The sequence below is a fragment of the Microtus ochrogaster genome, chromosome 5 (genome assembly GCF_000317375.1).
Source record: "Microtus ochrogaster isolate Prairie Vole_2 chromosome 5, MicOch1.0, whole genome shotgun sequence".
Taxonomy (NCBI): domain Eukaryota; kingdom Metazoa; phylum Chordata; class Mammalia; order Rodentia; family Cricetidae; genus Microtus; species Microtus ochrogaster.
The window spans coordinates 67196266-67211958 of NC_022012.1; the positions used below are offsets into that span (position 1 = coordinate 67196266).

At 34.2% G+C, this 15693-nt stretch overlaps 1 protein-coding gene across 1 annotated transcript in view; it reads right to left on the reverse strand.

Moving 5' to 3' along the window:
• The window catches only part of Znf280d (zinc finger protein 280D), a 62782-nt gene extending 48211 nt beyond the window's left edge, over positions 1-14571 (reverse strand). The window contains exons 1-6 of the mRNA XM_005347705.1: positions 14559-14571; positions 13317-13382; positions 13078-13217; positions 9211-9328; positions 4793-4960; positions 4300-4409 (exon numbers count right to left, since the gene is read on the reverse strand). Coding sequence (XP_005347762.1) covers positions 4300-4409; positions 4793-4960; positions 9211-9328; positions 13078-13217; positions 13317-13382; positions 14559-14571 — 615 coding nt within the window. The remainder of the gene's footprint in view (positions 1-4299; positions 4410-4792; positions 4961-9210; positions 9329-13077; positions 13218-13316; positions 13383-14558) is intronic.
• Positions 14572-15693: the final 1122 nt, after the last annotated feature.

Below are 15693 nucleotides of genomic sequence, written 5' to 3' on the forward strand. Positions count from 1 at the left end.
GCCAGCCAAAACCACAGAGAAACACTGTCTTGAAAAACCAAAATAAATAAAAATAAATAAATAAATAATATATAAGTTACTTATTGTATACAATTTTCAGTTGTAGGGCTTTTTTAGTATTTTTTTCTTCAAGGGCAAACCTAGAAAAATCTGCATCAGAAAATTCAGAGGTGCTCATTAAAATGGTAATTCCTGCCTGATGGGGGCACATGCCTTTAATCTCTACACTTGAGAGGCCTTTACTCTACTCTTGGAAGGCAGAGGCAAGCGTTCAAGGCCAGCCTGGTCTAGAGTTCCAGGACAGGCAGGAACCCTGCCTCAAAAATCCAATTAATAAATAAACAGAAATGGTAATTCTTGGGACCACAATGTCTACAGGTAGAAGCCTAAGAAGTTGTTTCTGCTTTTTGTTTTTTAAGAAACACAGGTAATTGTTTTATAACAAAAAGCTTCTTAAGTGTGCTATTAAACCAGCATCTGAAAATCTTAATTATTCCGTCCTATTGTTACAACATCCACTTCCTCTTTTGTCACATGTAGGTCTTTCCATTATTATCATTCATCAAACATTCAGTCTGACATGAGGAGCCAGGCCTGTGATAGACAGATGTACAGCATCTTTGCCAAGGTTACATTATTCCTGCTTCATTTCATGTTCAACATTTATACTCTGTGTATGTAAATGCAGGTGTGTACATGTGGGTGTGAGCATTTATACATTCACATGTATATGCAGGCCAGACAACAAGTTTGCTGCCATTCCTCAAGCACCAGCTATCTAACTTGGCACCTCAACATGAACACCACCTAGATCTTTTTAAATGTGGGTTCTGGAGATTAGGTACTCCTGTAAGGAACAGATTGCTTGAACTATCTTCACATACCGTAACTTTTGAATTTCTATACCTACAAAAGTAAAAACATCAAAAAAAAAAAAAACATTTAAAATATATCTAGGAAGTAGGAAAAATGCTGAATAAAACTGACTCAGAGAGGAACATAACTAATTTATACTCATGATAACTCATAAACAAAATTAAAATAAGTCCATTTTAGCTGAGCATAAAGGCTTACACCTTTAATCCCAGCACTCAGGGGGCAGAAGCAGGTGGACTTATGTGAGTTCAAGGCCAGCCTGGTCTATACAGAGAGTTCCAGTTCAGACAGGGCTAAGTACATTAGTATCCTAAAAGACTATCTTTTTTTCCATTGATAAAATGGAAGCACAACCCCCTCCCCCAATTTTTTTTAATTTACGAAGTGAGCCAAGAAAGGGTTTGTTATGTTTCTGTATTTCTTTTTTGAGACAGAACTGGCTGGCAATTTACTAAATAAACCAGTCTGGCCTTGATTTCACAAAGATTTGCCTGCCTCTGCTTCTGAGTCCTGAGTCTAAAGTTCCAGCCTTATTTCTAGATTTTTCCTAAGGTACATGTTAAAATATATGAACTCAAAATTAGGAATATCAAGCTATTTCTAAGGACTTTTATAAGGATAATACTACTTTTAATCCTAAGGAAAGGAAGCACGATATGGAGCAATCTGACTCTACTACAGAAAATCACTCAAGAGCTGTGGCTGAGTCAATGGTAGAGAACTTGTCCAGCATGCACAAGGCTCTGGATTCAGTCTCAAAAAGACAAGTGTCAGGAGGCAGATTAAAAGAATGAACTTACTTAAAATTTATATATTATAAATATGTATCAATGGCATTATTTTGACAAACAAAGCACTATCTTATTTAAAACTCCTATGGGGAAAGAAAATCACAACTATCACAGGAAAATTGGATGCAGAGTCTTCTAATTACTAATGGGTTAATGTTATGCCCTACTGTGCTATATTCTTAAACAACGTAAGAACTTACCTCCGATATAACTACAACAGAGTATTAGCTGTTAATCTCTCCAACTCCATCTTTAACCTTCTTAGACTAAAAATATTTCTACTTCTGAGATAACTTTTTTAGATCATGTAGTTTTTGTCTTTCTGTGCCAAAATATTGCCCCATGGTTTTAAATTTACCCTTCCTAGATTTGATTATGTATATGTCCATTATGAAATAAAGAATATATACAAGAATAAAATATACAAGAAAATACATAAATACACATTGCATGAATTATGTTACTTTCATAAAATGCTCTGGTGTTCTACTATTTGAATATTACATGGCATTTGGCAATTTCCAATAGAAGTAATCATAAATAATTCTAAAAGATATTAAAACACACACACATTTAGGACAGAGGTCAATAATCTTTCCAAGTGCAGGATTAGCCTTTTGTAAACTTGACACAAACTAGGGTCATCTGAAAAATGGAAACTTCAATTGAGAAAATGACTCCATGACACTGGACTGTATGAGTCTGTGAGGCAATTTTTTTTTATTAAGGACTGATGTGGGTGTGCCTAGCCTACTAGGGGCAGTGCCATACATGTGCAAGTAGTCCTGTGTTGGATAATAAGGTCAACTGAGCAAGTCATGTGAGGCAAGCCAGTAGGCAACATTCTTCCAAGGTCTCTGCTTCAGTTCCTGCCTCTAGGTTCCTGCGATGACTTCCTTTCATGATAGTCTGAATGTAAGCTGACAGGTAACCTTTCTTTTCTATGTTACTTTTAATCATGATGTTTCCATCACAGCAACAGAAAGCCAATTAGGCCAAGAAGATTATACAGTATAATAAAATCTGTACATATAATAGGGGAAAATAAAAACATTTTATATTTACCTGTAAACACAAAAAGAAAACCAAGAGTACATAAAGCAAACTAATATGAAGTTATTTTAAGGACTACCTTATGAATCAGGCAGATGTGAATTGGGGCCAGATTCCTCACTAGCATCCCTGTGTAGGCTTTTATGAATCATATGATTATAATACCTGGTCAAAAAATGAGTAAGCAGAACTAATGTACTCCCTTTTGCCCCTCTATCTCTAACATCAAACATATAAACTGTCATTTAAAGTGGAAATTCCATTAACAGGATAATTTTCCTGTATGAGTGAAGCATGAAGGACAGTTCACAAGGCTACATTCTGGGAGCTGGAAGTAGGATAAATCAAATATAATTCTGAATAAAAGAGACTAGGATTGGGATTTTTAAAGTTTTTTGTCTACTAATCGTTCATAAGCATGGGTTTCAATATGACATCATATTTGTACATAATATATTTTGATCACATTCAACCCTCATTATCCTCTCTTGTCCTTCTTCCTACTTTGCCTGTTCCCAATAAGTAGTAAGTAGTCCTCCTGTCTTCAGTTTTCTTTTTGCTTACTTTTCAAGCTCAGTAAGTTTGATTAGGATTACTTTCATGAGTAAAGGGTTATGTACAGTAGTATGGGCAATTTAACCAGTGGCTATACCATTGACCAATATGTCTCCCCTTTCCCCATGAACTGCCAGTGAGTTCCTCCTGGTTTTGTTTGTTTTTGAAAATGATGAATAAAAAATTGTTAATAGGTACTTAATTCTTTTCCCTCATTCACTTCCTTTTGTATTCTATATGCTATTCTTCTTATCTTCTTTTGCCTTCCAGTCATTTATAGTAGGAACAAGATTACATAACATTTTTATAAAGGCACAAAAGAGCATAGTAAAAGCTAATATTTGAAGGAAGTCTTAACTAAAGTTTATACTTCATAAATACTTCCAAATTTCCTTAAAAATCTAAATCAAAAGCTTTCTATTAAACTTGAAACAAATCTGTAATAATTGTGCAAACTATATTCTGAACTTTATCAAAACAATATTTCAAGTGAAAAACATGAGCATTTGAAGTTTATATCTGAATACTGACAATATATGCGTATCTTAGATCTTCATCATCTAATGCAGAAAACACACATTAGCATATATACATACACACAGTATAGAATTTTAAAATTAAAGTGTTTTACAAATCTGAATGGCTTAATCAGTATATTGTGTTTAAAATCAGAATACAATAAGCAAATATAAATATATGAAATAAGGAATTTTACTATCTCTCTTTGTTTTTTGTTTGTTTGCTTGTTTTTTGAAACAGGGTTTCTCTGTGTAGCTCTGACTGTCCTGTAGATCAGGCCGGCCTTGAATTCAGAGATTCATCTGCCTCTGCCTCACAAATACTGGGATTAAATATATAGAATCATTTTGAATATAAATTTTTACCTAAGCACTCACTATGAATATATCCAATATAAGATTTCATACCTAAAGTGTTCGAACAAACCAAAATTTACTATAAATTGGTCATTAACATTTTTAGAGATTTTCAAACTTTTTCAAATTAGAATCTAAAAAATTTTTACCGTCATGTGATTTTTCAGAGGATCCAAAAGATTGAAGTGAATATTACACTTAGGACATGCTCTTGGAAAAGTTGTTCCATTTTTAGATTGATTTGATGAACAATTTGCACCTAAAATGAATTCAGATCAATTATGAAATAAAAGTCATCACTTTTTAGGGTTTTTTTCCGAATTATTTTTAATTACTTCTGGGTACAGACACACGTGTACATGAATGTCACATTTGTGTTGATGGCTGTGAGGTGGCCAGAGGACAATGTTTGGCACCCTGAAGCTCCATGGAATTAGCTGATGGTTGTAAGCCACTCAATGTGGATGCTGGGGATCAAACCCAGGTTTTCTGCAAAAGTTGTAAGTGCTCATATCCAATAAGCCATCTCTCCAGGCCCCAAATTCAGCACTTTTTAACGTTAAATAACCACTATTAGTCTCTGAATTTGTAACAGTTGCAAAACTTACCTTTAAATATTACAGTAATTTTATTCTCATTTACCTTGTGATGGTGTCACCTGCAGAGACATCACTGATGGAGGCTTTTCTAAAGAGACAATAGAAGAGGCATCTGCTCCAGAAATATTGTCACTGGGTTTAGGCTTTTTTTGGTTAACACTGCTTATGTCAGAACCAGGACGTTTTGATGAAAATGAACTTTCATTCAAACCTAAAATGATTTAAACAGTAGAAAAAGATTTTAAAATATTATAAAATGCTGCTCATAACTAGTTAAGTTTATATGTGGGAACTAATATATATGATATAATGGAACTATACTATATCAATGATAAAAATTAAATGATATTTCTAGGCACAGTGGCACACACACCTTTAATTCCAATTCTTGGGAGGCAGAAGTAAGCAGAGGTCTGTGAATTTGAGGCCAGTCTGATCTACCTAACCAGTTCCAAGCCAACCAGGGCTACCCTGTCCTAAAAAACAAAAAACAAACAAACAAAAAAAAAAAGCAAACAAATTATATGATACAAACTTAAAGAGTCTAAGGAAAAAGCATAAAAACTTACTAAGAACTACATTTATTCAATCAATGTGTGAAACTGCCTTCCTATGCAAGTACATTCTCAATATGGCTTGAAAAAAAATAATGACACTGAGGAAAGATATTCTGAAGTTCCTAAGAACCAACAATAATCTTCAGATGCTTAAGTTTGTACTACACACACACACACACACACACACACACACACACACACACACACACACACACACACAGGCAAGCATACCCAATAATTTGCTCCAAACATCAGATCCTATAACTTCTTTCATTTTTTTCCCAAGACAGAGTTTCTCTGTGCAACCTGGGATGCCCTGGAACTCACTTTGTAGAATAGGCTGGCCTTGAACTCAGGGATCTGCCTGTCTCTGCCTCCTGAGTGCTGGGATTAAAGGTGTGCACCACCATGCCCAGATAAAATTTTGTAACTACCTAAAATGCCTTATGTGATTAGTCTTTTCCCACCTAACAAAGTGATCTCTCATAGCTTATGACATTACACACTTATTGCTATATACAAAGTAGAAACTTCTATACCTGAATAATATTTTACTCATTCAATAGAAAGGGCATAAGGGAGGGAGCTGTGTCTCTTTTAAGGGACTATATTAAGGAGTGTCTGACCAAAAGTAAAAAAATAAAAAACTCTTCTATTTGATTTATTAGACTTCTACATGAATCTTTGTTTACATAGATATTTCATTATTTAAAATAATTTCCCATTTAGCTAAAGCACCATAACGCTAAAGGATTAAACCTTAGAGTATCAGCAAGAGAAAGAGGGACAGTTAGACTCTAACTAGGCCAAACAAAGTCCTTTTTAAAAATAAAATATAATGTATATTGTAGCAAAGACTCTCAAACTGCACATTAAGTAGCCCCTCTGTACACTAACTGTAGAAACAAACCCAGAATCTGTCAGTCTCTACTTATGCATTCTTATTTGACTTCTGAGTTTCAATTTCCGTTTTTGCTACCTTATTTTACAGTTACTTTAAGGTCAAACAATGTATTGAAAGAACCTTAAAATACTTGGTACATAAAGAAAAAGAACAATTACCATTACTAACAAGGCACTTTATACCTTAACTTGCTTTAAAGGATAAAATTATTCCAAAAGATCTGCTATTACTATTTTTAATGAGGACAAACTTGCCAAGAAAATAAGATTATACTAGTTCATTTCACTGTTTCATCTGTTTAAAAATTTTTTAATTTTTTTTAAAAAAGAAAACAAACTAACTTTTTGCATTTTACACACCAATTTTACTTCCTCCTCCCATCCCTTCCACTTTGTCCCCTACCCCACACCACATCCACTCTTCAGAGAGGGTAAGGCACATTGCTTTGAAAAAGGACCAAGGCCCTCCCTATATATCTAGGCTGAACAAGGTATACATCCAAAGAGAATGGGTTCCAAAAAGCCAGTCCAAGCAGTCTGCCCCAGTCACTGTTTCATCTTTTAAGACAAAGTAATAATGGTTTCTCTCACAATCTTCAAAACATTTGATCTGAGACAGACAAACTGCACATATATGAAAAAGATCTCTGGTAGTGTAATCATACTAACATGTTTATGTTACTTGGAAAACATATAGGTGATAGCATTTTTAATTAATCAATTATAAAATAGATTATAATGTAAAAATAGACTTCTTCAATTTAAGAATTTAACATGAGAAATCTCAACATTAAATAAAACCACTGAAGCCAGGCGATGGTGGCGCACGCCTTTAATCCCAGCACTCGGGAGGCAGAAGCAGGCGGATCTCTGTGAGTTCGAGCCCAGCCTGGTCTACAGAGCAAGTTCCAGGACAGGCTCCAAAGCCACAGAGAAACCCTGTCTCGAAAAACCTAAATACATAAATAAATAAATAAAACCACTGCATTCATTCCAATCTTTTTTACATTTATTTATTTATCTCTGTGAATGAGTGAGGGTATGCACAAGTCACTGCATTTGGGTGAAACTCAGAACAATTTGTGAGTCTGTTCTCTCCTTCCACCATGTAGATTCCAGGAATCAAAGTTGTCAAGACTTGGAAGTAAATGCTTTTACCAACTGAGCCATGTCAATTGGTCCTGCTTTGTGTTTTATATTCTGACCCTTTATCTGTTTTGCTAGGCTTGTGCTATTCTCCATCCCCAAATAATTCTAGCTCTGCCAGTAAAAATCCTACTTTCCTTCACAAACTCAAACCCCATAATCTCCACGGACAGTAATCTGTCAGTCAATCATGCTACTAAAAGATCAACACTGACTGATACTGACATTTGTTATAAATGTAATTCACGTTTCACTTATCTTGTGTGGGCATTAAAAAAAGCCCTGTGTGAACTAGAGCAATAATCAAAATGCTATCTTCAGGTGCCTAGCTCCATGTGGAGAACTGAATAAATTATAGAAGAAAAATTAATAGCCCCATCTCTTAATATGAAAAAAATCGAAACTATGAAGAGGTCAGCTGATCTGATAAAAATTAAATCTTAAGAGCAGAGGTTCAAACCTAAAACTTCCTAGTTATCCCACTTAATGAAGTTTCACTCACTGTAGTAGAAAGCTGGGAGGGAGAATAGGAGTCTTTATTGGTTCTTTCTTCCCAGAAGTCTCAAGACTGTAGACTTTTTCTATGAGTAAAGTCTATGAGCTTCCTAATGCCAGATTTAATACAAATATTTTTTCTCCGTTTCTTTTCGCTTGTACCTATTTTATTAACAAGATATTAGTAAACATTTTAGTAAACTATGTATGTGACATTCAGAGACGTGTTCATCAAATAAGGTATTTTTAAAATGGAAAAGCACCTTAAGCCCTATTATGAAAAAAAAGTGCAGGAAAGTCTGTTAAACACCTCATTAACTATTTATTAAACAATCTAAACATTCCAAAAAACTTTGTACATCTTAGTTAAAATACTTCAATAAATACAAATAGCTATTGCTTAAGAACTAACTTGCCTTGATGAGGAGGAATTTTCACAAAGACAAAAATTTCTCCATGGTATGCTAATATATTTCAAATTAATGAAGAATGCTTATCATATGCACTAAAGGAACTTTAAATCATCAATAGATAAATTTATTACTCTTCTAAAGACCATTTTTTACTATGTCTAAGTCTTTGTCTTTCTGTTTTTGAGACACAGTTACACTATGTAGCACAGTATAGCTGTGAAATCATTACATAGTCCAGCTTGACCTCAAACTGATAATAATCCTCTGCCACAGCCTCTCAAACGCTGATTATAGATGTACACGGCCAAATTCAAAAACTAGTTATTTAAATTACCTTTTAGTTACGAGAGAAGAGGAGGGAAAGGAGAGCATGGTAAATACAGCCATGCCACAGCACACATGTGGAGGTCAGAGGGCAATTTGCTACAAGTCAGTTCTCTCGTCCCACTATGTGAGCCCCAAGCATGGAAACTCAGGTCAATATGCTTGGAAGCAAGTGCCTTTGCATGCTGAGTCATGTCACTAGTCCAAAATCTATTTCTTTATTATAGCTACTTTACAGCACCATAAAATCATACTTAACTATATAATGAAATCACTTACTGAACTAGAAAGACGCTAACCTAATTAAGAATTCAATTACAGCCATATACTTTTTTTATACTAGGGGCAACATAAACTGAATTTTCTTAACAATGTTTATATTATCTGAAGCCTTCATTGATTTTTTTTAAAGAATTTTTAAGGTTGAATTCATAGGAAAAATGAGTACAATGTGACTTTGTGAAGATTTTATATAAAACCTCAAAAAGACATTTAAAAGCTATTTATAGCAGTCTATATAATAAATACTTTCACATAAAGATATGGGTTCCAAAACAAAGGTGATTCCATATGATTATCCATCAAGTTTAACTATTTTAAGGAAAAAAAATAGTGACACCAACCTGCAATAGAAAGTGATGGTCCCGCTTGGTAATGTGATAATCCTGTATCCTGGGTCAGATCAAACAGTAACTCTGAAGAGTTGTTAGACACAACTCGTGGAGAGTTTGTTATATAACCCTGTTAAATTCCAAGAAAGAAGATTACATGTACTGGATATAATTATAATTATTGTTTTAAACACATGTATAAAAGCAATTTAATGGAATATTTACATCATTAAAATAAAAACCTTTGATAGTTCAACAAGTTAAAAAGCACAAATGTAGTTACTAGTGGGCAAAATTGTCAACTATCAAAATTTCATTTATTCCTGTCTGCCCAGCTAAAAATTGATTACCTAACCTGAGTAGCAAACTCTAATCCAGTGTTTTTAAAGTAAAAAAAATGCAAGCTTACTTTATATCTGTAAGACCAATACATGCTGAGAGGTTCTAAAATTGCAAAATTATCAAGAAGTAAATAGCAGAATTCAGTAAAAAAAAACTGCATAAATAATAAACAAACAAGAAAAAAGAAAATATAGCAAACAAGAATGTGGGGGGTTTTTGTTTGTTTGTTTTGTTTTTTAAGACAGGGCTATTCAGTGTAGTTCTGGGTGTCTTGGAACTCATTCTCTAGACCAGACTGGCTTCAAATTCACAAAGATCCACCTGCCTCTGCCTCTCTCTATAAACTCAAGGCCAGCCAGGTTTATAAAGTGAGTTCTAAGAAATCTATGACTACACAGAGAAACCCTGTCTCAAAAAACTAAATAAGTAAATTTATAAATGAAATAATTCATATTAATTAGTCATGAATCATATTGATTTTATTGATGATATTAACAGCAATATATCCCAAACTTGCCTGAAAAAAGTGCTAAGACACAAAGCTATTCTATGAAAAATTAAACAAATAAAACATGATATTAAATGTAAACTATAATTATAATTTAATAAATTAAAATTAAATCAATAAAAATAATTAAAAGTAGTTTCCGATATTCATGATGAAAGCCCCTAAAATAAGACCATTCATTCCAGAACACAAGTCTGTGATTTTAGTTTTGACCACAAAGATAGCTGAGATTTAAATGTATGATTTCTAGGCTCCCATACAAACAGACAAACTGGCTTTTTTCCAGTAAGATTCCAGGACTACAAACCATCAATTGAGGTGGTTTATGTCCAAAGAAATAAAATATTCTTAACTGAAAAGATTCTAGTTTCTAACTTTTATAAAAGTTAAGATACCATCCCTCTGCTTTCTTCTTGAGACTGTTAGATTTATTTATCTAACAATATTAGTCAACTTTTTTCTCCAGTTTTCTACTCTAAATGCCAAAACAACTAATGACAAGTAGAAGAAAACAAGTTAACTGTAACATTTCCTGTATTTAAGAACATGAATAATAATAGCCTTTGGAACCTTACAGGATCCAAGATAGAAAGTGAGTAGTCTCTTAACTGTTTTTTGTCTAAAGAAATATTTTAAGGATATTTACTATTCACTAAGGCAATACTCACTTAACTTTCCAACATCAAAATGATCTTACACATTTATTTTTTGCTATTTGATTAGATTTAAGGTCCACACCTTTAGATGGAACCCATGCCTGACACTTGTTCAGGGAGTCAAGAACCAGTTACCTTGTTCTGTTATGTTTTTTGGTCTTTTTTGGCTATTTTGTCTTTTTTGTCTTTTTTTTTCCCCCTCGGAGCTGAGGACGGAACCCAGGGCCTTAGCAAGGACTCTACACAACTGAGTTAAATCCCCAATGATCTCACACATTTAAAAATAACTAAACCCCAAAACACTTTTTACATTTACAAACTAGAAATTAAAACAGAAATATTAAATATTAGTTTATTTTTTAATTACATTAAATCCATTATGGAGCAGCATGAGGATTTTATAAAAAATTATTTGCAGATACATAAAAGTAGTATTAGTTTTTATTTTTGTAATTTTTATTTTCATTTTGAGAGCCAGAGCCGCCGGTATCCCAGGTTAGCCTTGTAAAGTGATGATACTGATAGTGAAGATTTTTGTACTAAACTGAGGACTGAATTCTAAAGTGGACTCCGTGATACCATCCCGGTATGAATTCCCTTCCTTTTAATGTGGCTTGGACAGCTGGCTTGATTCTTAACAAAATAACATGGTAAAGATGACAAGGTATATAACATCATTTTATGAACAGAATTATTTCTTAAGACTAATAAGTCATGTCGGGCAGTAGTCCCAGCACCTGGGAGGCAGAGGCAGGCAGATCTCTGTGAGTTGAGGCCATCCTGAACTAGACTGAGTTCCAGAACAGCCAGGGTTACACAGAGAAAAGCTGACTAAAAACAAAACAAAAAACACCATCACCTCCACCAACAAAGAACTTCCCCTTTCTTTAAGGAGGCAAGCAGTCATTTTGGGAAGACCCATATGGCAAGGAATTAGCCAAAACCCAGGATACTGAGACTCAGTTAGGAAACCAATGCTACCAATAAGCATCTGAAACTTGGGAGATACTTCCCCAGCAATGTTCCTGATGAGACTACTTTGAGAACCACATCCTGAATGGGAGTCCTATTAAAAACTAAAGCAGAGGATCCAGCTAAGCTACGATCTGCCTCCTACCAACAGAAACTATAAGACTATAAGATAATTAATGTATGTTGTTTGTGTTTAAGTCACATAGTTTATGGCAATAATGATATGAAGAAATAATGTACTACAGCTTGTCAGCCATAATTTCAAGTAAAATGCAGAGGGTATTTCAGCTTACTAATCATGCTAATGCTTTTCCTAAAGACAATCATGAAGATACTTCAGACACAGAAATGTTGTATGTACACTACCCACTTTGCCATACATAACGTTTAAAAGATACATATTTAAGAGTACAGTTAACAAAATAACATTAATGGAAGTTTATGTTTAATATATTGAAAAATTTCATTGTGACACCGCCTGTAAGTGAAGTACTTCATTGAGAGTGCATCGTAGGTGGCTAACCTGCAAACACTGTGCAGATGAGTCCTGGTTTTGACTCACACTAAGCTATCAGTGGCTTGGTCAATGTTGTTTATTTCATCAACACTAATGTCAAACAGTGAAAAAGAACAAAGGTGTTGAACCCCAAACACTTGAAAGTGTCTTGAAAAACTCTCCAGAATTGCACACCATCCTTAGAACTGCTAAATTGAGGCAGTACTTCCATTTTGCAAACAATACACTCATATACAACAAACACACATGCATATATGTGTGTATATGTGTATATATGTATATGTATGTGTGTATGCGTATATATAATGAATTAGCCTATCCTGAGATCTGAGATCCACCCAGCTACGGGTCCTCAGTGAATCATTCAATCACTGTAAACCTCAGTATTTATTCAACTATAAAAATGAGGTAACAATGCCTACTTTCTAGGTATATTTAAGAATTAAATGAGATTAATTTATGCACAGCACTTAGTACAAACATTTATCCATCATTAGCTTAATAAATTTTAATTATCATTATCTATTACTTTTTACTAAAAATTTTTAATTAAAGTATGAAGGTACATTTCTCAGAATAAAATGCTATCAAGGCTTCTCAATAGTTTCGAAATTAAAAATACCTGGCCAAGTTTGCAAGCATAAATATTTTTCTATCATGTGATATTCATTATAATCCTTTTGTTTACACTTTGACAGTCTTGGTTTTCAAAGCTATACCTAGTCAGTTTAAGCATATTCCCCCATCTTACTAAGGTCATAAAGATGGTGACCTTGAGATACCCATTATGCTAACTAATCGGTGCTACTTGTTGATAATTGATAATTTTACTTGAGTATTGTTAATATTTCCTGAGCTGGCTAAGGAGTTTCAAAAACACTTACAGGTTTAGAAAATGGTTGAACAATAACAGAGCTATCTGCAGATCTAGATTCAGGATGAAACTTTACTGGCAAGGCAGCCACAGGATTTGATGCTGGATTTGAGAAGCGTTGACTTGTAGGCTTGAATGAAGTAGTAAAACCTGTATTTTAAAATTATACAACACATTGAATGCATTTCTATATAATGAACTTTTCAAAATATTTAAGCTTAAAATTAAAGCAATAAAATAATATTGTACCTCGGTTAAGTGCGCCATTCTTTATTCCTCGTGAATGTGAGCTGGGGTTAACTCTGTTCAAAATATCTAAAAAATATAGAGATATTTTAAACTTGTTTGAATGAAATATATACTGAGATATTAAAAATTATGAACTGAAAGTAGATATTAGGAATATTATCACTAATTTAAAAAGTTTCAGTATTAACTGTTTTATAGAATAAGCACAATCTTTCTTATTATAACTAAATGTTCAAAGGCCAGAATTATATTAATAAACCCAAATGCATATAAGCCAAACATTCTGCAAAGAAAAGGCAAAAAAAGTTTTGTCTCTATAAAACTTTCCAAAAGTCAGACATGGTGGTGCATGCCTTTAATCACAAAACTCAGAAGAGAGAAGCAGGCAGATTTTGTGAATTTCAGGTCAGCCTGATCTAGAGCTCTAGGAAAGCCAGGGATGTTACACAGGGAAAAAAAAACCTGTCTCAAAAAGACAATAACCAAAAAGAAACAAAACAAAACAAAAACCTTCTGAAAAGACATTTAAATGTGGGTGCATGTGCTTTCCTTGGGAAGGTGACAAAACTGTACCTATATTTGGATTCCTACGACTTAAAATTAAACCCTGATCTAGCCTCCATATTCTATTCACAATTCTAAAAGCCCTGAAGTTGTATAAAGGAGAATCTCCATGAACTATTTATAGTTATCTCTGAGTTTCAAAAGGGAAAACTAGTAAAAGCTATAGTTTACTAGTATTCAATAATAATATAGTATAATACTGGAATCTAAAGTTACCTGAATATCTTCTAAGTTAAGAGGATTCAAGCCGGGCAGCGGTGGCGCACGTCTTTAACCCCAGCTCTCAGGAGGCAGAGGCAGGCAGATCTCTGTGAGTTCGAGACCAGCCTGGTCTACAAGAGCTAGTTCCAGGACAGGCTCCAAAACCACAGAGAAACCCTGTCTCGAAAAACCAAAAAGAGGATTCGGATCCATTATCACATAAGAAGTTAAGATTGGTATGACTTTGAGGGGATAATTTAAAGTTCTTACTCTTACATACATATGAATGTGTAAAGTTTTGTTTTTCTTTTGCGAGACGTTTCTCTGTGTATCCCTGGCTGACCTGGAACTTACAGAGATCCACTTGCCCCAGCCTCCAGAGTGCTGGGAATAAAGGTGTGTACTACCTCTGCCTGGCTCATTTCAATTTTTCACAGTTCAGGGAAAAAAAAAGTATACATTGTTATAGTTGAGTACCGTTAATAGTCATCTATAATCAGTATAAATTCAATCCTGTCATATTTTCATTGAGAGAATTTGAATAATAATGTTGCATATAATAACATTCAAGTGTAAGATAATCAATACCTAGGAAACAATAAATGAGAAAACAGACCATTCTGATATTAGGAAAATGTACACTAAACTCATAATCCAAATAGCATCCCACTTAGCATTGCATGAGAAATTACCTATCTATCACAGGAAATGATACTGACATTTCAGTTGGTTAAATTATTCTCTCCATAAAAACTGTATGAGAGTGCCATTCTAATACTACAGACAAGAAAAACAAGAAGGAGGCTTTCAGAAAATTCCATAGTACTCTCTGTTAACCAAGGTAAATAAGAAATACTAATATGCTGGACACATTAACATGCACTGATAAATTTTTCTGGTTTAAAACAAACATATAATTAAAATGAGAAAGAATCTTTTAATCTTTGAAATTTGTACAGTTTGTGATTTTTTTTCCATCAAGACCAGGTCTCACCATCTAGCCCTGGCTGGCCAGGAACCCAGAAATTCACCTGCCTCTGTCTCCCCAGTGTCTCCCTAGTACTGTGAATAATGGTGTGTGCTATGATGCCTGGTTCCAGTTTAGACATCTTTGAATAGACAGCTTAACAACTATCAGTTTTCTTATCTTAACACTTTGACAATGTTAAGTTGAAGCACTCTAACTGAAAGTTAACAATCCAAAGGCAGTTCTACTAAAAAGCCTGAGATGTGAGTGTACTAACTGTGACATGGTAAAAATGCAATGGCTAGAGACAACACCCTCCATATCACATAAGTAACTAGCTGCTGAAAGACAGTTGTGGTCAGAAGCTATAAGACACTATCATACATTCTCTCTACATTTTGTAGCCAGGTGGAGATGACACTACAGTAGGGCCTGGATATGAGATTCTCATCTCAGACTAACACAAAATGTATTTAGTACATCTTAAAAGTTAAAACTAAGAATTCTAAATTTTTCCTTTAAGCTATTCTGGGTTTAAGAAAGAAAAAAAAAAAATCAGAAGCCGGGCGATGGTGGCGCACGCCTTTAATCCCAGCACTCGGGAGGCAGAGGCAGGCGGATCTCTGTGAGTTCGAGACCAGCCTG